We start from the raw sequence: 27957 nt of genomic DNA, 5'->3' as shown, positions 1-27957 counted from the left end.
CAGGCTGCACTGCAGAAGGGGTCTTAAAGGACATTTGTGGATACAGGTTATTTCTGTGAACCAGTTTGCTTAGTTTATTTTGCCTCTGTGACCTCATGTGACCCCAAGCCCATGTTTCTATTTTTTTTTACCCTTATGGAAAAATCATGGCAGAAATGAGTTATAATCTATAATAATGTAAAAGCAGATTTTAATAGCTTCATGAGGCAGCTACATCATTTCATACTGTATGTATGAACACACTTTCAACACATTTCAGGTTGTATATTTCTCAGCTTTCTGCAGGCTGCACACATACAAACACACACAGCTATATAGATTTCACTGTTAATTTCAAAAAAATCTACCTTAAAATGAATCAAATGCAGGTTGCTGAGGTAATGTCTACATTTCTATATTAATAAACTATTGAAAATCCCATTCCAATCATCACACCTCAAACTGAAATGTGAAAAATATTTTGGCACTGCAATGCTGAGAAAATGGATGAGCAGGTGCTTCAAAATTAAGTCTTCAAAAGCTCTTTTACAGATGAGAAAGTATTGCCAGTGGATCTTTGGTACACGTCCAACAGTCCTAGCACAAGATTCCACCTCTACATACCTGTAGTCATGTTCAGTTTCACTGGTGTTCCTGCTTTTAAAAACCATAGCCAATTTCCTAGAAGAAGGCCAATAAAATAATGGGTAAGGAGGTGAACTTGTGACAAAAAGGTCGTAGGTTCAAGTCTTAGGATGGGCTGTGATACTGTTCTAAATGCATTAATAAATTACCAGCTTTATTGCAGAGAGGAAAGAACCATTACTTTGGACAGAAAGCCAACAACTAATAGTATTAAGATTACCAAATACACTTGTTCCACAAGTAAAAAAGCTCTACTCTTAATTGATATATGTACAACATAAACATTTAAACATGATTTCTGGGGGAAATGTGTTTCATTTTAACTGCATTAAAATTTTTTATGTAATATATTAACACTTGAGTATGATCACAACTAAGATAAATTCTTAACACAGCCTCAATTTCACTTTTAGTAAAAGTCTTAAGTATACACGTCCATAGACTCGCATAAGCACGCGCTCCTCGTGTAAGCATGCAGCAAGCGCATTAGATTTCTTCAGTTTTGAGAAGATACAGTTATTTCAAGTTTGTTGACGGGAAGAAGAACCGTACTAAATGGGAAGCTGTTATTAAAATGCGCGCGACTGCAGCCATACACTACTAGTGAGTTTCAGTTACAGGATGCTCCAGGTACATGTACAGCCTATTGGAAGCCACACGTTTCTTTCTTGATTGCAAGGACCTCATTAATGAAGCCGGAACTTTAGTTCTCAAATTATGACTATTATGACTAAATTTTAACAAACAATGCATAATCTAGCACATAGTTGATGGAGTGCTACGATGAACAAAAATAAAACATTTGATGTCATGTTTATGTCTGATGCGCAACGATAGATCTTCTAATTATGTAAATTAACGCTTGAGTTCTTGATAACACTGATAAATAGATTATAATAGACCCTGCAAAACACTGTAGTGAATCATTTCCTTCTTTTCACAGATAAATTAAAGGACAAATACAAACAGAGAAAAATCCTAAATGAGTATCAGTGTAATACTGATGTCCTATGCTCGTCCTATACTGTCTACATTTAAAATATTTAAGAACTATTACTTGTAGCTGACTGATTTGTGGTGGAACATAGTAGCAGTTGGAGGGACAGGATTTTCCTTTCGTCCGGGTGCAGCAATGTTGCGCTTCTGCTGGAGATGATCTGTGCCAGCTCTCCCTGGGCATCCGCTCTCGCTGTACAGAGTTACGGGTGGGTCGAACTCTGCCTCTTCTATTTATCAATCAGCTTGACCATGCTTTGCCGTAAGTCATTCAGATCAAAGATCTTGACGTCCAATATCTCAATTAACCTTTGGATCTCGTTCTCAGTCCGGTCCCGGTCCTCAAGAGACGATGCCAGAGTCTGCTCTGCATTCTGCACCCGTCGCTCCAACTCCACGTTTCGAATCTCCAGCTCCTGGAAACAAAAAGTGAAGTCACAAACAGCATTTACTAGCTGCTCAAAGAGATTTTTGGATATATTTCCAGGATTTCTAGGAAGTTGTCCAAGCTCCACCTATAAACATATGGCATAACATAAAAGCACACAGCGACCTCAACATGATGCATCAGGACTCAGCTCTGTAGCATATGCAGTTTCCGAGATACACAACATTATGTCCTCTAGAGTGGACAAAAGCAAATGTCTGGGTCTTAGGAGGATGTCACAAAACTGAAAACAGGCAAATTTAGACAAGTAGCCCACACAGCAGGACATTACTAGTGGTTTTCTGTAAAATTCTACTGGTGCTACATGACAGCCCGGGGAACTTGTCCCCAAAAAGGCAAACATCTTCCAGTAAGAGAGAGCACTTAAGCCTTATGCGGCACTGGAAGAAGTTGTGGAGCCAGCGTGACCTTCTTCAGCCAGTGAACTATATCAGAAACCGCAAGGGCACCATTACATTGGGGAGGAACATGCTGAGAGCAGCTAAGGAATATCTGAACCTGGGCCAACCTGGGGGGGTACCAAAGAACTGAATAACTCAACTAAAATTAATCCAAAAATCCCAAGTTGCTTGTGCCTACATGCCATGAAGGCAAGCTAATGAGGCTGTGGTTTTCATAGGAAATGGAAGATGGTGCAGGAGCCAGTGAGATGTGACAGAGGAACAAAGATATAGGTGTGCCTTTAGGCTAAGACACTGACATCTGAAGGACCAATCTGTTCTGACAGTCTATGGATGTTGCGAGAAGATATAAAACAGCTAAAATGTTGATGTTTTATACAGGCCTCTGAATTCTAATCCTGGGTTTTACGTTGCTTTAGCTAAAGAGACCATGAAGATTTCCAGATCAAGTGAAGTGGTTACAATGGGAAATTTCAATTTACCTGGGAGGTTGCAATAGGAAATACACACACACTGTCTGAAACCACCTATCCCAAGCAGGGTTGCGGCAAGCTGGAGCCTAACTCGGCAACACAGGGCACAGGGCTGAAGGAGAGACACCCAGGACAGGACGCAATTCCATTACAAGGCACCCCAAGCAGGGCTCGAACCCCAGACCCACCAGAGTGCAGGCACAGGCCAAACCTGCTGCATCACCACAGCCCCCAAGAGGAAATAGATTATACCAAATGGAAATAATGGAAATTAACAATGGCATATTCCTTAAAACATAATTCCCTAAATCAGGGCAGCTGGTAGCCTAGTGGTTATAGCTGCTGCTTTTGAACCCAAAGACTACAGGTTCAAATCCTACATCTAGTTGTAGTACCCTTGAGCAAGGTACTTACCCTAAATTGCTCCAGTAATATTACCCAGCTGTATAAATGGGTGAAAAATTGTAAGTAGATTAACATCTACTTTGTAAGTCACTTTGGCAAGAAGCATCAGCTAAATGAATAAATCTAGTTCTGCTATGAGAACAGGTGACTTTATAAGCTGTTTTTTAATAAGCAGGACAGAACAGATGAGTTGGCAAACCCAGTGGTGGACCATTATTGCAGCATGGTGATCCATCCATCCATCCATCTTCCTCCGCTTTATCCGGGGCCGGGTCGCGGGGGCAGCAGTCCGAGCAGAGTCCTCCAGACTTCCCTCTCCCCGCACACCTCCTCCAGTTCCTCTGGGGGAACCCCAAGGCGTTCCCAGGCCAGCCGGGAGACATAGTCTCTCCAACGTGTCCTGGGTCTGCCCCGAGGCCTCCTCCCAGTGGGACAAGCCCGGAACACCTCCCCAGGGAGGCGTCCAGGAGGCATCCGGAACAGATGCCCGAGCCACCTCAACTGGCTCCTCTCGATGCGGAGGAGCAGCGGCTCTACTCCGAGCTCCTCCTGGGTGACTGAGCTCCTCACCCTATCCCTAAGGGTGCGCCCAGCCACTCTGCGGAGGAAACTCATTTCTGCCGCTTGTATCCGCGATCTCATTCTTTCGGTCATGATCCAGAGTTCATGACCATAGGTGAGGGTAGGAATGTAGATCGACCGGTAAATTGAGAGCTTCGCCTTACGACTCAGCTCCCTCTTCACCACAACAGACCGGTACAATGACCGCATTACTGCGGACGCCGCACCGATCCGTCTGTCGACCTGCCGCTCCATTTTTCGTGATGCTTCACATATATTATCATTCAGTTCTGGAAAAAATGAACTACAAAATGAGGCAAAGCTCATTAACTGTACATCAGAAAACATACACCCTGTGAAAAACTGGTGACGCAAAAACTATTCAGTTGCTAGTACTTTAGGAAATAAAGTTATGGAAGCAGTAGTATGTCCGATTTCCTGTCAAATAACATTTTAAGAAGCAGCCAACATGAATTTAAAAAGCACATCTCGAGCACAGCTAGCATTAAAAAAGTTCCCATGACTTTATAAAGGTATTTAATAAATTTCCACATACTATAACAACAAACACGGCAGGGTGCGGTGGTAGGGTGGAATTGGCCAGGACCCGGTGGGTCTGGGGTTCGAGTCCCGCTTCGGGTGCCTTGCGATGGACTGGCGTCCTGTCCTGAGTGTGTCCCCTCCCCCTCCAGACTTACGCCCTGTGTTGGCAGGTTAGGCTCTGGTTTGCTGTGACCCCGCTTGGGACAAGTGGTTTCAGACAGTGTGTGTAACAACAAATGAAATACCTTAGAAAATTGGATTTACAAGCAGATAAAGAATTGGCTGTTTTGCAGGAAAAAACTTTAAATTTAATATTTAGAATCTCCAGCGGAGTGAGAGCAGTTTTCCACAGGGTCTGTAGTTTGTGTAAAGTAATTTATTGAAATGTGCATTATGGTACATTTCATACCTGCAAATGACACTAAGATGAAGTAGTGCAGCACACATTGACCAGAATATCAACATTTTACAAGACCTCAGACAAATGAGTGTGGCCATTCACTTTGCGTTTGTCTTCAGTGAATTTCATTTGCCAAGTCATTCACTTGGGAACTTGGGACCGTACACTGGAGGTACTATATTGGGTACCATTATCGCAAAAGGATTTAGCTGATCACTTCGGTAGCCAAATGACAACACAGCAATATAGTAATTAAATAAAACAAGAGTTCTTAAGTCATCCACTCGATTAGTTACTCTTCATGTGTCATTTTTTTCATGAAAACATCAGGACAGAACTGTTAATTACTTCACTTCTACCTGCAGTCTGTGAAGGGTCTCCTCTCTTTCCTGCTCCAGTTCCTGAAAACTGGACTTTTTGCTCTGCAGAATGCGGATTTCCTGGAACATAGAACACAACACCTGAAGAGGGTTATAGGGTGGACAGAGCATTCTGGGAGCAGAAAAAACAGATTCACCTGTACTAACTGTTTTTAAAAGTTTCCTATGTTTCAAATGTTTCAGGTACTCAATTTCTTTATAGCTATACACAAATTGGACACTGTCACTTTCATTAATAATGCCCTCATGGACAGATGGTCCAATACTATGCAACGGATGAAACTAATGAAATCCAAAAAACCCAAAAGGTTTTGAAACAGACCTGACTATTTTACCAAATTTTACCTATGGTCCCCCATGCTAAAGTACCACACGGCTTTACCTCGTCTTTTGCCTTCAGTAGAGCTTCTAATTCCTCCAGAGACTGCGTCAGCTCATCTTTTAACAAGTCACTGGGACCATGGCCTCCTCCATGGCTTTCTAAATCTGCCACCTAAAAAATTATAACAATAAAGAAACAGATACCTGCATGTTAAAGCAAGTGCTGCCCTGGGAAAAGTTCTACAAGGCCAGAAATAGGGGCACATTTTTACTCTTCTGTAATGAGAATTCATTACAGGCTCATTTGAAAACACTGAATTTAATAAAATAGAACTGTAAATGTAACAGATCAGGGGGCTCTGCCCATACATAGAGTAACAAAGGCAGCATTTTCTCTGAGATGTACGTTGTCTTCAAACCCCCAGAAGCCGCTTTTCCCAGGTTCAGGAAGTTGTCAACATCCTAAAGGGTATTCCAAATGCAACATGAGGAAGTGACACAAATTTAAAAGCTTCCTCTATCAAATGAAACACACCAAGATGTATACATATACTGTATACAAACATACACACATACATACATTCACAAATACAAATACAGGTGATATCTTGCATTAAACATCTTTCCTTCTATTTATTAGACACCTGAGAAATTTTTTTAATGTGCCTGGCCTTCCAGCACTTTTTAAGATCCAGTGTCGCTCAAGACACATTTACACAGTTTAGTCTGTACACTGTACTCTGACTTTATGTGTATCTCACTGTACCCTTTCCTATAGTTTATATCTTTGTATCAGTCTGACTTTGTTTTGTTTTGATAAAGTCATCAGTGAAGAAATAATAATAAAATATTTACATGTATTTATTTAGCAGACACTTTTCTCCAAAGCAACTTCCAATGAACTCTATGTAGTGTCATCAGCCCACACACCTTATTCACCATGGTGACTTACACTGCTAGATACACTACTTACAATGGGTCACTCATCCATACACCAGTGGAACACACTCTCTCTGTCACTCACACACTAGGGGTGAACCTGAACAGCCTGTCTTTGGACTGTGGGAGGAAACTAGAGCACCCAGAGGAAAGCCAGGGAGAAGATCCAAACTTCACACAGACTGAGCGGGGATCAAACCCACGTCCTCTTGCACTACCCAGACATTATGAGACAGCAACTTGATGTGCCACCATGCCACCTAAAAATGAATGAATAATAATGACAATAGTAGTAGTAGTAGCAGTAGTAGTAGTGGTTCTTCTGAGGATCCAGTAGGACTTTTACAACTTTACAAGCAGCTAACATTTTTAAAAAATTAAACGGAATTACACACATAGTCTAAAATCGCTTGTACCAAGTAGGATCGCAAAAAACCAGAGCCTAACCCGGCAACACAGAGCGTAAAGCCAGAGGGGAAGGGGACACACCCACGACAGGACGCCAGTCCGCCACAAGGCACCCTAAGCGGGACTCTGATCCCAGACCCACCAGAGAGCAGGACCCATTCAAACCTGCTGCACCACCAGGCCACCTTCTATTAATTCTAATTACTTTTGTATAAATACTGAAATAAAAGAATATGAGATATACAGTATGTTAAAATTATTTCACCAGATTTCATTCAATTTTAAATAACTGTGCTACTTTTATCTGGTCCTGTAAGATCCTGTCAGCCAAAGATCTCAGCCCTCCTTAAAGCCATGCTTGGCAACAATGTTCTCCCTCAAGACAGCTGTGCTACTTTGGTCTGCACTAGTCCCTCTTTCCTCCCTTCGCTTCATTATCGTTTTTTCCTTCTAATGACAGCTGGAACATCAACGGTAGCAAAACTTCCAAGTCTAAAAAAGTCTTATTTTCTGACCATGAAATCCTTTCATTTATGGCCCATAAAAGTTGGCTTTAAGCACCTCATGCTTAGATTCCGATAGAGTAGAAAAAAATTCCTGGAAAAAACTAACCTGAAAAATGTTCAGGTTAACTCAGTTAAAGCCCTTTACAGGAACTTTACTGGCCTTATTGCAGCCCTCTACCATCCATAGGACTTCTAAAAATTTACATTCAGGAAGTGTCATAATATACCACGGGCCATAAAATTAAAAGAAATCTTGCACTTTCCCATGTGTAAATTCTGTTATTGTAGCCTGGTGGTGTAGCAGGTAGTGCCGGCTTCTGGTATGCGTTTGAATCTTGCTAAGTCTTTGCTGAGTTTGCATGTTCCTCACGTGTTTGTGTGTGTGTGTCTTTTGGGTGCTCTCGTTTCCTCCCATAGTCCAAAGATGTGTGTTTCTGGTGAACTGGTGACTTAAAATTGCCTGTAGTGCGTGCGTGCGTGCGTGCGTGCGTGCGTGCGTGCGTGCGTGCGTTCGTCACCTTGAAATGCTCCCACTCTTGTTGTGGTTCCCATGAGCAACAATACATAGCCTGAATTGAAGTAATAATTTCTGTTTTGTATAAATGGGTTAGCATACAGTGTAAGCTGCTTTGCAGAAAGCTGAATTAATTAATATTAATGTATTTTAATCAACTTCTAACTACATTCAATTTAAAATTAATTTAAAATTAAAATAAATTCTCTCTGCAAACACCACTATGTTGATTGTTGACTGTAAACATAATCAATGCTTGTAATCATTGACACTCAAACACCAGATGTGAGCTGTAAAGGCTGTAGTGATTAAACTAAAGCAGTTCCACTCCTCTCTGTTTGGGTGCATTTTACCACCAACTATTGGCTGGTCCTGTAAATACAGGTTGTCAGCCTAAACCTTCAGCAAACAGAAATTTAAGAAAACTGATAAGCATAGACAATTCACTTATAAATAATATGCACAAACTATCTTCAGAAATATGTAACTTGGGGGGGTGCGGTGGTGCGCGGTGGCGCAGTGGGTTGAACCACAGTCCTGTTCTCCGGTGGGTCTGGGGTTCGAGTCCCGCTTGGGGTGCCTTGCGACGGACTGGCGTCCCGTCCTGGGTGTGTCCCCTCCCCCTCTGGCCTTACGCCCTGTGTTACCAGGTAGGCTCCGGTTCCCCGTGACCCCGTATGGGACAAGCGGTTCTGAAAATGTGTGTGTGTGTGTGTGTGTGTGTGTATGTAACTTGACCATTCCTAACACAAGGATCAGTGTATCTGTATCACACGATGTCTGCAAACAAATTTCTATGGCTAGTAGATTCTGAAGCACTAGAAAAAAAAAAAACCTTTTTAACCTAGTGGATACACCTTTTATTCTAGCGTACAAAAAAACTTCTGAGACTTTGTGAACCTTGATAGAAAATTATTATTTTTAACTGTGTAGGGGACAAAATGAAATAAATAGCTGCCATCTCCCTTTGGTAATTTTTCATTCCCCCAAAGTAGGGCAGTGGAAATAGGATATAGCTGTCCTACAAACCTCTCTCTTTCACCCCCAGGAGACATGAACCACTTCCAACCACCTGGCTGCCCGTTTCTTTTCAAATTTTCCGTAAGCTGTGGACCTTCCACTGACCTTTTTAGGTTGAAGAAAGTAAAAATCAAGGAAAAAGTATTTTGAAATGAATTTTTCTATCTAAACATCTGATGGTCATATTAACCAAAGTACACAAAATTAGATATTTCACTCATTCATTTAATCAGCCTGTGTTCCACACCCAAGTTGACCTTCTGCTGTCTCACAGAATCCAATCATGAATATCGAGTGGCAGACTCTGTGACACTGAAACATAACAAAATCTGGAACACCTTTTTTAAGTTTCTGTAAAACATTTATGCACGAAAACACTATTAGGCCATCATTAGACCAAAATGAAGAAGAAAATTCTCACAATTGGTTTTGACAGCTCGCAATAGATCAGACCATCTTCCAAGAGATGTTAATATCCTCCAGACAGGACACCTTGTCTAGCCTTTTCCTAAACTCTAGTTTGCACCACATTTTTTGACAGTTTCCAAATTTATTATTAAGGGCAGCCAGTGGTATAGGGTTAATAGCTGTGGTTTTACAATTAAACGACTCAAGATGAAATCCCAACTTCTACTGTAATAACCCTTAGTAAGGTACTTATCATGAATTGCTCCCATAAAAGTTGTCCAGCTGTATGTGGATAATAATTGTAAGTAGCTTAAAATTTAAACCGATCATTGTAAATTGCTTTGGAAAAAATGAATTAATAATAAAAAATCACAGGCTTTTGTTTCAGCCCGCCAATTAATCATTGGATTAAAATATTAGAACTATTATAGAGCTGATATGAACACAATTTTCACGTGAAATGAAGTCTACAGAAAGCTGGAAATAGGGGCACCCTTGTAGATTCCACAAGTCCTGCTTTTGAAGAGATTCAGGAGAATAATGCAGAAACATTTCAGTGAGAAATGAGAAAATCTGAAGAAGCCTCATTTTGTCTTTCCTACAGAACTGACACCCCTACTTCCCACACCCCCCGGGGCCTAGGTGACAGAGCAAGGAAGTACATGAAGATGGAGGCGCACCACACCTGCTCCCGCAGTCTCTCTGTCTCCTCCTGGTAGGCTGCCAGCTGTTTCTTCCACTGCTCCACATTGGCATTGGCTTCATGCAGCGCAGCTATCAGCTTGGCATTGCTGTCCTGCAGGGTGAATAGCTCCGCCTCCAAGTTCATCTCACAGATGGACCTGAGAACACGTTCATAGGGGGTCCACTTCAGAGGTGAGACCTTTCCAACAAGTTCCAATGAGCAAAGACTGCAGATAAATCCCTCAGTTGTTCCAACCAGAGACAGTACCTAACAACAATTTTCACTACATTTTCACTCTTACAAATGCAGTCATGGAGTATTGGATATAAAAATTACAAAAGTTACAAATTTAATTTTTTTAAAGACAATCACAAGTTAATACTTTAATCTATAACCACAGAATCAATTTGATCCTGAAAAAAACACCAGATATATCTCCTTCAGCTATCATATGTAAACAATGTACTACCATTTGTAGGATGACACTGCAATTTTTACATATACCTATTTTACTTTTATCAAAAGCAAGTTTCACAGCTGTGAGCATTTAAGTTGTACAACTGGGTATTTATCAAAGCCATTTTTTTGGAAACTAAGCATGCAGTTTAAAGGCAAAACAGTAGTTCCCCCTACAAAGATTTTAATCTGAACCCGGGTTTGAGCACCTGCTCTCCTATAATTCTTTGTCCATCTTTCATTTTCCACACTACAATTATGCATCACATAGTGTTGAGTCATATTTGTAGTAAAGTAATATGGGGGAAACACACTATAACAGTTATACAATAAAAGTTCCATTAAGTACAATTATCGTGACCTACACTACCATTGGTACTAATGTATGGGTGTGTATGAGTGTGTGTTATATGGCTCAGATGAGCCCTTCTCCCCCCCTTGTTCTTCCAAATGGCAGCATATGCTCATTTTTGTTCCAACCTTCATCAATGAATCAACTGCACTTAATTAAGCAAATAGGGGGAAAATTTCTGAAAGAAATTAACATTTCAAGCTTCAATTCCTGTGCAAGGCTCAGTAGGATCATTATCATTACAAAACAAGGTCAGTACATTTTTGCTTAAAAGTAACAAAAATGCCTGTAATTTATGACTTTATGACTAAGAATTAAAAGAAGACAAACCAAAAGCAGAAGTTACTGTGCTCCTTTAAACCAGGCAGTTAAAAAAAAAAGAAATCACACACATACAAGCACGTACTGAAATAGCAATGAACCAAACTAGAAGGGACAACCAATGTATCATTTATCCAAAAAGTTACTGGAGGGCTTACTTCTTAGGTTCTTGGGGAATACTCATGTATTTACTTATTTAAATTACTTAAGTGTTTATTATAAAGAGAATATTATAAGAATTGCAGACAATATCACATTCTTGATTTTCATTATACAGGTACTGATTAGCAAAAAGTTCTTTACAATTTTATAGGAAGCATATAGAAATTATTAAATTAATATGTGACTTTTAATTTATATTTAAACTCGACAAAAACCTGTGTAAAAAAGAGTAAGTTAATTTTTTTTTACTCCTTTTGCAGATTTAGCACTTACAAATGCTATGAAATGAATATGTAAGCTGTAACTGCAATCCACTTAAGTGATGCAAATCCTGACTCATTTCCCTTTATGTCAATTGCATCATCGCTGTCCCCAGAAAATAAATCTAACGCTAGCAAACAATTAAACACAGTAAAGTTATTTTCAGAGTTTGTTCACTGTAAAAATAAAGATTTTTCCTAAGAACAGAGGTTTCCACACAATGGCTATGAAAGCATTACCCTTCTGAGAGCATCTTCTTAATGCGCTCCTTTTCAGAAGACAAGGTAATATCTGCACTCTGGCTGCGAAACAGCTTGTCCTCTCCAGGGCCATTAATACACATCGGAGGAGATTGAAGATCCTCAGACATGTCCTGCAGGAAGTAGACGACACAACTTCAGGCAAAGAACGCCACTATATGGCCTCAGTGGTTCAAACTTGTGTTATTTAGACCGCCGGCACTGAACCTGAGCCTCACAGGTGTGCAGGGGATATAATTTATGACATATGACAGTGAGTCCCAAATCTCTCCTTGTGGGACTCTCAATTCTACCCTAAGGGCACCTGGTCATTCTATATATTTGTCTCTTCCACCACCAGCACAATAGATTCAGGTAATTAATCAATCACCAATTTGAATGAGTCTGTAGGTGAAATAAAACAAATCTACGGGACAGCTGAAGGTCAGTCCCCAAGGAGAGGTTTGGGGTTCACTGACAGGAGGACAGTCAAAGTACGAATTCTGATCTCTTAGTCAGAGACATCAGGGTCACCCAATGCAAAAAATACAATCACTGACCTCCACAGGTAAACCTTATAATGGCCTTCGCTTTTCCCCAATTTATCTGCTGCCATATATATTTTCGTAAACCATGAACACTTTTCATTACGTAAAACCACATTATTGACATTTTGCAGTCTGATAATTCTTTTACTGAATTATACACAAGGGTAGTGAACTAAGTGAAGCACCATGTTCAGTTAGTAAAAGCTGTTGTTTCAGTTCTATTACTGCATGTGTAAAATGCCTTTAGAGATCCATTCTGCACTCCTGATGGCTTTCAGGACACACCAGGTAGTACATTTATGGGAACTATGAGTGGCTGCCTTGGATAAATCACAGAATTTAAAATTCACACAATATAAAAAACAATATGAAGCAATATCCTTTAGTCCTTAAATTTGATTTAAAAAAAAAAAAATCAGCCCTGATTTGAAATTTAATTATCCACATACATATTCTAATGGATCAAAGTACCACATTGCATTCATGGTATAGTGGTACTTGTCTGAAATATGAAACAAGGGCAGCTCAGCAAACATCTCTTCTGAAATAGATTCACAAAATTTGCCCTACTAACTTGTATTTTAAGGACTCCCTATAGTCTTCCACTCCAGGAAACATCTTCAACATCCTGCACAAAACACCCTCTGTCCTATCAAGTTTCAAGGATGTCCCTTTTATTCTAGCAGAAAATCAAAGAAAACTAGTTTAAGAAAACTTAACCTAGACCTAAAAAAAACTTAACCTGTTTAGACCTTAATGATGATCTACCGATTTACAAACTGAAATGTGCACCAGAAAAAAATCCTAGGATATACACTCTCGGGCTACTTGATTGGGAACAACTTGTGATGGTACAGTTGGGAGACTGTCGTGTGTGTGGGGGTGAAGTGCACATAAGCAAATGGGGAGATGAGGAAGAAGAAGTTGAAGCATGAAGGAATGCAAGGTAGATGTCTGAATATGCCTGAACTCCCCCAATGAAGTGCTGGTTCTTCTGAGACCCACTGTGTCACATCTGGCCTTCCTACCACATATAACTTTGACAGACAAAGGTGGACAGAGGTGAATGAGAGGAGGTAAAGCCAAAGCTCTTACCTCCACACACCTTTGTAGTTCATCACAAACTGCTGCTTAATACAAACAGTCAGCTGCTTGGAACAGTTATTACTGTGGCTGCACCTCAGTATATATAAAACATGCAGCCACAGATGAAAGGTGAAGTTACTGTTGGGCTAAGCATATGAATAAACACAACACACGGTCAAGGATTTTCAAAATGGTTTGGTTGTCGGTGTTAGATGTTGTGGCTCCAGCATCTTGGAAACAGTCACAGTCCTGAAATTATGTCATACTACAGTGTGTAGAGTTGTCAGAGAATGGTGAATAAAAACAAAAAAAAAAAAACATCTACTCAATGGTACTTCTGTGGTCAAAAACAACTTGTTTAAAGCAGAGGCCAGAGGAGAATGGCTAGACCATCAAAGCTAACAGGAAGGCAGCTCAGTACAGCAGTGGTGTGCAGAAAGTCATCTCTGAATGCACATCTCATTAAATATTGAAGTGCATGGGCTACAGCAGCAGAAGACCATGCTGGTTTCATCACAAGAAGATGAGGTTCCAGTGGACACACAGTCACCAAAACTGGGCAACTGAAGAGGGGAAAAATGGTGCATGGTCTGTTAGTGTACTAGTGCTATATTTGATATAATGATGGAAAAGTCAGAAATTTATGTAAAAAGAATAAATCCATGGACCCATCCTGCCAGATCACTACCACTGACTGGTGGTGGTGGTATCATGTGTGGGGGATGTTTCCCTGGAACACATTACGTTTTTTCGTATCAACTGAGCATCTTTTGAATGTCACTAAGGACTGAAACATTGTTGCTGACTAGGTGAATCCCTTCATGGCTACTGTATCCCTTCTTAAATTGACACTTTGAAAAGGAGAATGTGATATGTCACAAAGCACACACCATCTTAGGATAGTTCCACAAACATGACAGTGTCTCTGTGTGCAGCACCTTGTTACGAATTCATGCTGTTCTGCAGGCAAAAGTGGGTCTCACTCAGTCACAGCTACCTAATACAGTGGCCAGTGAGTGTATAAATAGGATTAACACAAAAATAGCTGCAGCATAAACTTAACAGAGCTATAAAGAGTGATTTACTTACATACTTTAAGTACTTGTCATCAATAGGATTTTTTGGATTAAGTAATACCACACTGAATGACAAAAAAATATTTAGTTGCATTTTATGTGGTAAATAAGCTGAACACATTCTCTCTGCTAAGCTTACAGCTTTCAAGACATGAACTTTATAGTTTATGTTATGCTGCTGCAATGATGTCAGTGCTGCATTGATACCATGCAGCCATGGAATAAGTGTGTTATGTCTAATTCTGTGCATTTGTCTTCTACATTCAGCCCAACGTTACTACAAATAAAGGCTATATTGCATGAAGGAACATCTCACTTTACCTTCAATTGCAGTGTTTTCAAATTCTACCCATACACTTGACAATTTCATTATTTCATCTTGACTTCATGAAAACTTCTGAATAAAGCACTACTTCTGAAACAGAAGCTCAGGGACCTCTAACTGACACATAACAGCAATATCGATTCTTCATGGAAATTATTAACCTTTTCCAATCAATAAATTACAGATTCCCCATCAGTATGACATTACACACAGGAAACATATCAAGGGCAACATGCTCACCTGGGAGAACTGGGAGACAAGAAATCCCAAAAATTTGCAGCAATGGAGGGAAATAAGAAGAAATCTAGTCAATATTGTATACTCCAACAGAAATCCGGACTACTGCTTGAAAGGACAATAGAGAGTGGTCAGCGAATGTAGAGTAATTCTATTACTCAAGGATTTTTTGTTCATGAGAAATCCATGGGGAAGCTCTTTAAAATTAAATTAAGAAAGGTTCAGTCATAAAACTCATGGGTTGTTTACATGATTTTGAGTTAACATAGCTAAGTAAGTCCAATTCACGTAAAGCAGAAGACTTTAAGAAGTTAATAAATAGGCTGTACCACAAGTTTGAGTGTTGAATTCCTTGTTTGTATTTCTGGATCACAGACCCTCTTCATTACTTCATATTTAATTTAAGTACAGATTTAGCGTGACAGTTACAACAAAAGCAGGTTTCATGAATGTAACTGAGCACTGAGAGTGTAGACACAACCTGACATGGGGCTTCATTCAAACCCAGAGGCCTGAAATTGTGGGGCAACAGTGCTGTTTGCTAAGGCGTTTATATACAATCTGAACAATAAGGTGCAAATGCAGGATGATCCTGATCTCCTGGAAGAACCACACATAAATAAATATCAATGAACAACAGATAAAGGTACACAAGTACTACTAAAATGTCCGACGTGCTCTCTGTCAGTGAGGTAGCCTGAAAAGACCCAGTTTCCGTCAGGTAATCTCCACAGTGCAGGGACTTAGGAATGGGGGATGCAAGAGTCTATGAGATAATTTTATCCATGCCCTAGATTCCCTTTAACTTCCCTCTGAGATACACTGACCCACCTCATCCATCTCCTGGCTTTTTAGGTGCCTCCTTTTTTAAAAATCTCTTATGAAGTGCTTTAGGGACTAGTACACATAACTCACTGCCTGTGTCGAACAAGCGCAGGACCTCCTGCTTAACTCAGTACAACACCATACTTCCCAGCCTCTACAAGGTTTTTTTATTATTACATAATTGTGAAGAGTCTAGATGACATTAACTAACTAAACTACCAGTAAAACGCTCCTCAGGTCTCCAACAGAAGAACACAAAACTAACATTTAAATGAAATTTTCAAAACCAGCAGATCTTCACTTCTCCCTTAAACACTGTGTATCTTAACGGGATATTTCTGGGGATATTTCCACAACCCAAATTCTGCTATTGATAAAGATATGTGGAATAGTGGTTTACTATTTCTACTTATCTGGCAAGAAAATTTATTTCACTGCTGAAGTCCCTGATAAACATTGTAATCTTGTGCCCTTGTGCTGTATTTACTTGCACATCTGTATGTATTTGCATATTCTCTGTGTACTTGTGACCCACTTCTGTTCTGTTATGTCTGTATGTTGCTAATTACACACTGAACACCTCTGTGACCATAACCAGTTTTAGGTACAAGGCTTCTTTGCTTGTAGGACACTGACTGAGGAACTAACCTGTGGCGCTGCGATGCCCAGAGCGGGATTGGCCATATCAATTTTGTCCTGAGATTTTTCCCGAGCAAGACGTGCAGCCTCCTTTATCTCCTTGAATCGTTCAGCAAACTGCAGAGATACAGTCAGAGAACTGTATAAATATACACATTTTCAGCCTGAGTTTCACACTGATGCACTACACACTACAGTCATGAGCACTTTCAATGGATTATGATCCTCTATATATATATGTACACACACACACACACATACACATGCAGACCATAGTGGTTAGTACTGCTGCCTTTGGACTCAAAGGCTGCAGGTTCAATTCCCATTTTTGCTCTGATTTACCCTAAAGTGTTTCAGTAACATTACCTAGCTGTATAAATGGGTAAGTAGTTGTAAATAGTTTAAGATTGTAAGTTGCTTTGGAGAAAAGTGTCAGCTGAACAAATAAATGTAACTTCTAACTGTGCTTATCAGTATATTACTATACTGATACCTTATTGTCTTTACCCGAAAAATAAGACATACACCTGACAAGTCTAACCCCATCGACGTAATGCCATCACTGAAAAAATGGTGGCCACAAGTCACATCTATGAATTAATCTGTTATTGCAGCATGGCCGCGCCCACCTACGGGATCATCGACAGCACCTGGTCAATGAAGGTCAGGTGCAATGATATTATTGAAATTGATATATAGATGACTGTAGCTCAAATCTGGTGTGGATGCAGATGCCACCCAATGCTTGCTGCATTTTGTTTTGTTTGTTTCACTGCTGGTTTTACATTTACATTTATTCATTTAGCAGATGCTTTTCTCCAAAGCGACGTACATCTCATAGACAATACAATTTGTGCATTGGTTTTATGTTTTAATATAAAAGCCATAAGTTCACCCCATACCTCCTCACTTATTGTCACTCCCTAGAACTAGGCACCCATGGTGTTCCACAAAGACAAACAAATAGCAATGCATATTAACACCTCCTATACACGTGAAGTAATTTTGAATTCATACACAGGATGTCAATGTAACAGTGAAGGAGCAGACAAGGAATACATTGTTTTCCACGTCCTATATCAACAAAACTTGTTGTGTCTGGATGTGCTGAAATCTGTCATTTGTTGCTGTTATGGCAATATTTTGTGCAAAATTTAACTGAGTGAAACAGTTTGTCAGAATAAACAAATAAAGCACCTTTGGCAAAGACTGACAATCTGCTACCTGTACAAAACTGTACAATGTTTGGGATCATAAAGTCTTTCTCAGCCAAGTAGAAGTTATTAATATCTTAGTAATAGATATTTCAGTATTTTATCTTAAATATTAATCTCGTAATAGCCATTAATATCTAAATTAAATCATGATCTTGTGAATTAAAAAGGACAAATACTGAAGCCTTGTGTATGTATAATGTTGTAATAAACAAGGACACAACAGGTTTGAAATTATTTATGTTTACAAGTGTGAAGAATCAGGAGTCCTTCAAATTAAAATCCCTAATGGTAAGCTAAAGAGTTGTACCTGGTGAAGCTGCTGTTCTGAAGAGAAACCCAAGCCATACACTGTGTTGGCCCTGCTGTCGGCCCACTGCCCGAACTTCTGGGACGTCTTGGTGAAGGTCATGTTGGGTGAGACGATGCAATTGATGATGGCCTGAAATGTGAAGCATATATGAATCGCTGACCATGTGACGATCAGCGGGTAGCTAAATTTCTGAAATCAGACTGTAACGGCATACATTAATTTAAGACTGCTTCAGTCTTGCCTCTTTTGATGCTTTGCACACCATCCTTGGAGAAGTCACAATAGATTTAATATTGTGTCACCTTGTACAAGTTCCTCTGAATTAAAAGTCTTCATGACTTGGGCTTGCAAAATAATGAAGAAACTATTAGTGCTTGCCATGTCTTTGTGATGCTATTATTAGGTATTTTAAATAGAAGAGGTGGCATCAGCAGCGTTAAAACTATGCCAACAAATTTTTATTAGGCAGACATTACGTTGCTAATTTCCACTAATAGAAATTTCAATAAGAAGCTCAAGTCTTCAGGCTAAACCAAGTTTAACCAAAAAGGACATCGATTTATCTTGCAGCAGCTTAGAAACACAATTCTCAACTACTGGTCCTCTTTACAAATGATTTACATGTTGTGGTACAAAAGGATTAACAGATTTCCAGACCAAATACTGGAAAAACTGGGGTACTGACCTCAAATCCAGCTGGGATTAACAATGTAGGTCAGAAACAAGGTGTAAAATATTGTCAGCCACCTTCCCAAGTGTTTATTTCTCCAAAATAACACTAATAACAATATCACACTTATATTCTATACCCATTTCATGTATTTCATATTCATCTTTTTCTCTCATTATTGAATAAGTTTTATTGTCCTCATTCAAACTGATTCTACTGTAAATCCTGTAATGATAATCTGTGGAACTACAAAAATAATTTTAAAAGGCTGTGGAAAAGATGTATTAAAATCATAATACATAGCTTGAGTCAGGATTTAAATAGGACAAAGAACAGCCACATTGGTCAAAAATTTCATAAACTTGATGAATATCAGACTATCTATTGCAAGGCTCAGTAACAGTTATTCATAAAGAGTGTGATGTGTACAAAGCCTCATTCATTTATCTATTCATCCATTATCAATAACAACTTGTCCTAATGCAGGGTCGTGGTGCTCCAGAGCCTATTCCAGAAGTAAAAGATGTGTTACAGCTCTGTCACAGGCCACAGGCACAGTGGTGCCCCACACAGCCTCATAAAAAGCTTTTTTTTTTTTTTTTTTTTAAAGAAAGAAGTTTGGAAAAAGCTAAAACAAGATGTTGTAAAACCCAAGATGTTCATGAATTCTAAAAAAACCCTTTCTAATGCACCGGTCCAGTTCAATGCTATGAAACATTAAGCAAGTTCTCACCTTGGTGCCCCCCACACTGATAATACGATACACATTCCTGTTGGCATCGTAGAAGAAGGAGACCGTGACTGCATGCTTGCTGGCAGGGATCCAGTTCCGCTTGGTTGTTGGATCGATTTGGAAGACATGTGCCCTGGCACTAAAGATCGGCTGCTCCCTAAGGAAATATTGGACAGTGTTAAATAGCAAACCCGATGATACGTGAGAAGGAAATCATGAGCAGGTCAGCAAATGACCCACAGAATTATTGGCACTGGCTGCCAAACTTTTGTCAGTTAATATCCAGAAAACAAGAGTCATAAAGACAGTAAAAATTAAAGGGAGGGTTAGCAACATTGATTAAGTGGAATGAAAATAATCAGTGAATAAAACGATATAACATCACATGTGAAATTAACCATTATCCTTCAGAAGTAGTAAATAAATGTTTGAGTATAATTAATTTGTTAATGTTTTACTGTGTAACATTATAATTTACCTTTAATTGTTTAAAAATTACTTTTATTGTATTATTCATTCTATGGTACTAATTTAGGTTCTTCATTAGGTCCACCCCCTTATACCTTACTTGCATGTCTTCCCTTGTCCTTAGTGTTCTCCCTAAACCTTGGTCTAGGAGTATAAAATGGTTTGTGAGAAGTGTGACCATGTAGAATGATGGGCAACACCTGGAGTGATTCCAGAGAACTGTGATAAACTATTTTTAAGATGAGCTGTGACTCATTATTGAGACTCCAAAGAACCCTGAATTAACTAAAAACCATGTGCTCCAACATAAAATTAAGTAGTACTTACTCCCAAATCCTACAAACTGTCAGAAGTTTATCACTAATAGTAATTATAAATCAGTATAAAAAATCAGTAATAAAAAACTTAAAAATAAAGTGCAAAAGTATACCTTGACTGAAACCCATAGAAGACTCTTTTCTCTTGTTCCTAAGACCATACAATGTAAAGAAAAAACACGCATGCACGCACAATGTCTACAACTGCTTGTTCTGAGTGGGATCGTGGAAAGCAGGAGCCTGACCTGATAACACAGGGTGCAAGGGACAAACCCAGGATGGGACGCTAGTCCACTGCAAGGAACCCCAAGCAGGACTCAAACCCCAGACCTACCATAGAGCAGGCCCTGGCCAAACCCGCTGCGCCACCGCACCCACCGCCAAAGAAAAATCAGAACAGCATAATGGTTGAGGATTCTGGAAAGACCACTACTAATAGCTATCTGGACACTGAGGAAACGAAAATAAAAACTAAAACTCCCAGGCCAAGGAATTGAAGAATATGGTCATAATGGTTCATGGGATGTTTCAATAGTTCTGAGTTAAAAAATCTAAAGAGATAAAGCTGAGACTTTTTTTTATTAGTCAATTATCTTCCGTCAAAAGCAATTTTTATCCTTCTATAAAGTCTGACCACAGTTTTCAGAATATAATAATAAAACAACTTCATTTTCAAAACCATTCACTGGCAACAATCTTTGGAGTTCCCATCCCTCTCTTTTCCCTTGGTCTGATTGGGAAACCTCATGTCACAGTGGAGTCAAAGTACAGTGGTGCAGCAATGGTTCTTATGACCTGAGAAGCAGGTCAAGAGATTTCATATCTGCGCCAGGTTGATGGTGGGGAAACCGTGGCCAATGCATACAGATTAACCTAGATTACGGCAGCTTTGTTTCAGCAGCTCACAGATCTCGGGAATGCTTTGTATTGGAAGCCAGCTCATACCTCACCTCAAAATCATACGTCAAGTCTAGACGACAGATGTCAGAGAAACAGTTCATCTTAATATCGTCACAGTTTTTTCAAAACTTTTATGCACACATATCATACAGTCCATTCTTCCTTATTTGATATTTCACAGTTTTACACCTTCCTTTGTATAACTATGTAAGTAAATATTTCAATCTGCTCTGGAAGAAATAAAAACATGAGTGAATAATAATATGAGGTTCACTAGGCTTTCTCACATGAGCTCATAACAAAGCTTGTGCTAAAATACCTCCATACATTTACATTTAGTATTCATTTAGCAGACACTTTTCTCCAAAGCGATGTACATCTCATAGAAGATACAATGTGTGCATTACATCAACAGAAAGAGAGACTTCGATGCAGACAGTAAAACATTTAAAGCACAATTTGTTACTTTTCAACATATGAACCAATGTACATCATATAAGCAGCTGCATAAAACTTTATCCAAATAATCAACCATTCCTAGTCACAATTTTTTAAAAACATTTACATCACACGAGTAGCTGCATGAAATTTTGTCCATTATTCAACAGTTATGATCTCAAAGTTATAGAGCATGAACATTTACATATTAACATGTACTTAAGAGATCATGGGAGAAGTGGGTTCGGAAGAGGTGAGTTTTAAGACCCTTCTTAAATGTAGCGAGGGATTCAGCAGCTGTGAATGAAAGAGGGAGGCCATTCCACCACATTGGAGCCAGAACCGAAAACCTTTGTGCTTTTGATTTTGGCCCTTTTGTATGCGGGACCACCAAGCGGGCAGAGGTGGAGGAGCAAAGCAGTCTATTCAGGGTGTAGTGGATGATCAGGTCTTGTAGATATCTGGGAATAGTTCCAATGATGCAGTAAAAGAAACTCCTCTAGTCTGACACATCACCTGTACCCTTCTGGGCCTCTTGATCTCACAGTCCAACAAGGATCATGTGAGCTCCTGTAACACCACACAGCGCTGGATACTATTATATTCAAATAGAAGTTCAGTGATTTAACTCTTTACTTTTTAATATTCATAAGCAAAAATAATGCTTATTATCCAACTAAGGTTAATCAAAAAAAGCCATTTCTTCTATTAGCTATTACATGGGAAATACTTGAGACCCCACTGTAGGAGTACAGTGGCCAAAAAAGTACACTTATTCAAGGCATTGTTTATATATAACCTAATTACATAGTTGTTGGAATGGAGGTAGTGTTCAGTTTAATAAATAATTTTGTATTTGCTTATTTTGGGTATCAGTGAGATATCGACGAGGCCACAAGAGGTTTTTCCAACATGATATGGGTGGACCTTGGACTATCCAGCATGGTGGATACTTGGGTTCTTTCATAATACTTAAAATCATAATACTACTCATCTATCTATCTATCTATCTATCTATCTATCTATCTATCTATCTACTGTATTAACATGGCAAGATAAGTATGGCAGTGGTATGTGAAGACATGGTGAAGAATGCAGTGTTGGTGTGGAATTTCAGACAAATCTTCACCCAGATGTCCACACAAGCTGGTTTGTTGAAAGATGCAGATTGAAATTAAATGGAAATGCAGCAAGATCAAATTAAATTACAAGGTCTGTACCTTTCTCTGTGTAGGGGATACATTCTTACAGGTGGCTGAGAGACTCCTTTCCTATAGAGGATAAAAAAGTGCACAATAAATTACATAAAAGATACATTACTCTGTTTTTTTTAATGAACTAATAGTTTTACTTTACAAAAGGAAGCAGCACTTACATTCATTGAAACATTAAGAGGAAAAAAAAAAAAAATCAATGGAACATCACTGCAAGCAAAGGCTGGAGGTTTTAGCCCAAGCTGTCAGTGTCTGTGCCCTACAAAAGATGTGGCTTCCGAAATGGCCATTGTGCGTATTGTCCTACTTCAAATATCCCATACATACGAATAATAAATGTACACTAATAAAAATAAGCACAATGGCCAATGACCATGACGGAAGCCACATCTGTACAATTTCATGATCAGTACAAATACAGCGGAAGACAAATTTTTGTAACAGGCTGACTGACACACTTACTTTTGTTTCAACACAATGAATAACGTAAAAAATAATCAAACAAATGTCGTGTGAGGGGGCGCCGCTGCAACGTGTGTTGTGTGTGGTGTCCGAGTGTGACATGATGATATAATCATGATATATAAAATTAAAGCACATTTCGAAACATTTCCCCAGTTTCAAGTGTAACCCTACCGAGTGCCCCTCACAAGAGCGGAGTTCTGAAGTGTGAACAGTTCCTGGAGCTCCATGATTCAGAGTCTCCTTTTCGTCCTTCTTTCGGTGGAAATCGCCTCAGTTGTAGTAGTGCACGTGAACGCGCGGGAAAAGCACCGCCACGCGCTCGCCGTGTCCAGCAACAGCCCCAGTCGTCAGTCACGTTCGGACACAAACTAAGCCCAACAGAACTCTCTCCCGCAGGCTGCTGTCTGGTGTCTGTCGTCAGTTAGGATTCGAACCCACGTCCTACCGCTGCTTACCTTTCTCTGTCCTGGAACTTCTCGGCTTTATGCTGCCGGTCTACATTAAAGGGGCATCAGCTGGGACCCCTCCCCCCCACGGCCGCTCCAGGTTGGAAGCCCTCCTTCGCAGAGAGGAGCCCTTAGCGATCCGGCAACCAGGCGCTTCCGCACGTTGCACGGGCGCGCGCTACGCTCCTTCCTCCCGCATTCCGCCTCCTCCGGCTTCGCGTTTCGGCTCGTGTGCAGCGGAGGCAGCGAAGCCCCGGGCAGATGTGCGCAGCTGGCTCCGTGCGAGTGTGCGCGTGTGTGTGCGCGCGCGTCTGATGAGCGGGACACTGAAGTGCTGCGCAGCCCAGCATCCCCCCCGCGCGGACCGCGCTGCTTGCGCCTCTCTCCCCTCCGCCAGCTGATGATGAGCACGGTGGTGAGGATGCTCCACTTTGGTTTAAAACCCCTCACACCGCACCTGCTGGATACACACACATACACACACCACCGCTTTAAAGACACAAGAGACCCCCACCTTTACTATGATTTACCCATTCACACACCAGCCAGGGTATTCTCACTGTATCAGTTCAGGGTGAGTACCTTAAGGTTTCCGGAGGAGTGGGATTTGAACCAACATCCTTCAGCCCTAACCACTATACCACCTGCTGGAGCCTGTAGGTATCTACACGTGTGAGTATGTGCTCAATGTGTGCATTCTGGCAGATCATGCAGGTTCCGCTGTTCATACTCTTCGAGTCGCAGCCTGTGCTGTAAAAATACATTTTACAGTGCCAGAACTAATTATTGCAAATAGGACATATATACACACACCACAAACCCCAACATATTCCATGTTGAGAATATAAAATAACTCATACACTGACTGTTGAAAAGTAAGCCAGAATAAATATTTTGCATTTACCATCTCATTGACAAAAAAGGAAAGCTAGACCTCTCCAAATAAGAGCTGCTTAATGAAAACACACTACAACTTACATTCATCTCCAGTAGCTGGAAAGTCCAACTTGATAGTGTTTAAGAAAGTTGTTACACAGAACAGGATCATTTCCATTTACTTCATTTAGCGTGACACCGAAAAAGGTGATTTTCAATTCATCGCGTTTATTTTCAGTTTGTACACAAAGTCTTTGAAGGCGGATGGACAACACACTTGTTACACTCAAAGTGGAGGGTTAAGTCGAGATCTGACCGAAGACCTTGAGGAACTTTGGTAGCCTAGAAGAACACGACAGTTCCTTCGCCTAAGCAGCTTAAGACAGATCCTGGAACCTTACGAAATGACTCAAGTGTAACTAGGAAGCAATAAGTGACCTGAGTGTGAGTTTAAGTGGAGCACATACAGCCTACTTGGAAAATATTCTTTCCCCTTGGTCTTTTCAGACTATCAGTAGGATCTCAAAAATAAACTCTGAGGGTAGGGCATTGCTCTTGTACCTTATATTACATTATGTTTCCAGTCTGAAAAGTGAGCTGAATATACAGTATATAAGTAGGACACAATTCACAGCTCTATATGCAGATCACCCAGCAAGTAAGGAAACTTATTAGTAGGACAAACAGAATAAATTCAAGGGTCAAACAGCACTTTTGACAAAAAAATGCACAGGACCACAATGACTCTGGGGTTTTAACTTAAGAACGTAACAAATTAAATTTCAAAGCAGCGATTGAGTGAACCTGACAAAACTCATAGTAACAGGAACACAGAGGAATTTCAGATATAGAAAATTTTACCATATAATGGCTTTAATTGTTAATAATGGTGTCATATTTTTCACAAATAAACCTTCAAGGCACTGGTGTAGCAATCAAGTTAATACATGAAAAAGGAAATTGAAGTGAACCCCCCTTGGATTTAGTGCAAGGTATGAACAGCTGATAGTCATCCTTTCCTCTTGCACTTCACTCCGCATGCAAGGACTGTGGCACAGCATCCTGAAAATGTTGCGGTTCGTCATCAATGCCTTAATTTCACTCACTCACTCACACACACAGACTGAAGCCACTTGTTCCGAGCAGGGTCATGGCGAGCCGGAGCCTAGCCCGGCAATGCAGGGTGCAGGGCCGGAGAGGGAGGGGACACACTCAGGATGGGATGCCAGTCTGTTACAAGGCACCCTAAGCGGGACTCGAACCCCAAACCCACCAGAGAGCAGGCAAAGGCCAAACCTGCTGCACCACTGCACCCCTCTTTAATTTCCCAGTGACGGTAAAATGTGTTTCTCTTAACATTTGCTGAGCGTCTTGCTTTCGACATGGTGAAAGGTAATTAAAAGTATGTTTCAACAAAGAGATGAAAATATGTTTACCTTCACCTAGAAAAGTAAGTAAAGAAGCAATACAACTGCAGCACAGCTGTCTGAACAAGGTGTCTCGTACACTGCCAGTCTGACAAGGGTACTTAATGACGGAAAGTGACATTTACATTGCTGTACTCGATGTCTGAATAGACGGTGAACTTGCTGACAGCCAGACTAAAGCTATTTAGCGTACACAAATCATAAGATATTATGATATGTGTACACAGATTAACACAAAACCCAAGGACTTGTTTTCCAAACTCAGTAATTTTCATAATAAGTTCATCCTGCAGAGAATGGAACACGACATGTAAAATATTCTTCTTTTCTATGCATGCCTACATATCAAACAATAATCACATGATCTGTGCAACATTTCAGATTAAATTTCACTTGTTCGGCCATGCTCATTAAAACAGAGTGGATGTGGCAAGTCCTGTACACGACGGGCAGTTCCAACACTTGCTTACAGCAGGAATGAGCTGTTCCATTCATCCTTCTCAGAAGCTTCAAGACGTGATCCAAGAGTAATAATGCTACATATTTGCCACTGACAATCATGGCTGGTTGAACAAAGCACAAATTAGGATTTACCTAGTAGTTAGTAAGGCTGTCAAAACAGAACAAGGCCTTGCAAAACTTCTAATAATGCCCTTAAAAAAAATTTACCTGAACATGTACCACCTGAAGCAATGCTTAATAGAGAATGTTTATATGAAAGATTGATACTGAACATTTTTATATTAAATCACAGTGTCAGTTTAGTTATATTAAATGATTGTTGTAGTGACATCAAATATCAGAATTGAGACTCCAACACACCTCATGCTTTTTGAACAGAAACATCACAAATTAATTTTTAGAACACATCCAACTCTTTGGACTGTAAATGAAGTCTCTCACAAACAGATGGAAGAAGCAACATAGAAATGTATTGATTTTAAGGATTCTTGGAAAAAAAAAAAAAACATTAGTGAAACTGTAATGTTAGGGATCAGATGAAAGCTACTTTCACGGAATCCCGCTGGCAAGCGAAGCCATATAATGTGTATGACAAAATGTATATTCATGGCTGGATCACGTTGCATTTAAATTAATAAAAACATCTGTTTTTTTCAAAATGAATACAAGACATAAAAAAATAAAATTAAAAAGGATCAGCCAAACAGTGCATAAAACTGTAATTCATTACACACAGCTATTTATCCATGAATCCTTCCCAACTTAGAACTTTACGATATGTACATCCGCCTGCTATATTGTCTCTAAATTACACAATACTTTAAAATCAATTTTAAACTGTTTTCTAGCACTGCAGTGAAGAAAATACATGTATAAACTGCAAATATATGCACTCATTACCATATTTAAGCACTTGTCCCAATGCACAGAGTTACAATTTGTCCTCTACTTGACAGTTTTTTTTTTAAATCTTTATACAAGACCAATACTAGACCACAGATGTGCACAATTTCAGAGCAGACCTTCCATGAAAGACTTGAAAATGGGCAAATGACCAACTGCAGTGATTGTGAGCCCACCAGGTGGCGTTACTGGAAACAGCGCTGTCAGCAGCTGCTGTTCTTAAACTCCCCGTTCTCAGTAATGGACAGTTTGGTGGGGCTGGTGGGTGAAATGCCATTGCGTAAATTGTGCAAGCTGTAGCGCTCCTTCACTTGGGTGAGGGCACTCATCAGCCGGCAGTTGGCAGCATCCAGTGAGCTGATTCTCTTCTCCTGAGAATGTAGTCCAAAAAAAAAAAAAAAAAAAAAAAAAAATCATGCAGCTACCTGTAATGCAGCTCTTTGGATCAAAATGTACAGGTGATCACACAGCACAATCACAATCTCAGATGGAAATATGATCAAACACTGATTCAAAGGCTACTGAGGCTTAGCACCAAATTAATGTGCTGTG

General features: G+C 39.9%; 2 protein-coding genes across 7 annotated transcripts in view; both read right to left on the bottom strand.

Annotated features, from left to right (window-relative positions):
* Positions 1-30: 30 nt before the first annotated feature.
* On the bottom strand, positions 31-24129 carry LOC108934969 (homer protein homolog 3-like). Of its 3 annotated transcripts, none has more exons than XM_018753214.1 (11): positions 23463-23644; positions 22833-22883; positions 19490-19646; positions 18084-18215; positions 16569-16676; positions 15099-15107; positions 11824-11957; positions 10033-10189; positions 5614-5724; positions 5211-5312; positions 31-2036 (listed from the first exon to the last, which is right to left on the bottom strand). In XM_018753214.1, exons 1-11 carry the CDS (start codon positions 23516-23518, stop codon positions 1851-1853), a joined length of 1203 nt encoding a protein of 400 aa, XP_018608730.1. In that variant the 5' UTR covers positions 23519-23644; the 3' UTR covers positions 31-1850. The 3 variants fall into 3 exon arrangements, with proteins under 3 accessions (XP_018608730.1, XP_018608729.1, XP_018608728.1); XM_018753213.2 differs by lacking the exon at positions 23463-23644 and adding an exon at positions 23747-24129 and having other exon boundaries at positions 32-2036; XM_018753212.1 differs by having other exon boundaries at positions 32-2036; positions 5211-5291.
* A 1774-nt stretch (positions 24130-25903) lies between these two features.
* rasal2 (RAS protein activator like 2) overlaps positions 25904-27957 on the bottom strand; it is a 44529-nt gene continuing 42475 nt past the window's right edge. For all 4 annotated transcript variants that reach the window (XM_018753679.2, XM_018753677.2, XM_018753678.2 and 1 more), the window contains one exon: positions 25904-27776. In XM_018753679.2, coding sequence (XP_018609195.1) covers positions 27609-27776 — 168 coding nt within the window. In that variant the 3' untranslated portion in view covers positions 25904-27608. The remainder of the gene's footprint in view (positions 27777-27957) is intronic.

The sequence above is a fragment of the Scleropages formosus genome, chromosome 3 (genome assembly GCF_900964775.1).
Source record: "Scleropages formosus chromosome 3, fSclFor1.1, whole genome shotgun sequence".
NCBI classification, from domain to species: Eukaryota; Metazoa; Chordata; class Actinopteri; order Osteoglossiformes; family Osteoglossidae; genus Scleropages; species Scleropages formosus.
This window is presented reverse-complemented; position numbering and strand designations above follow the sequence as displayed.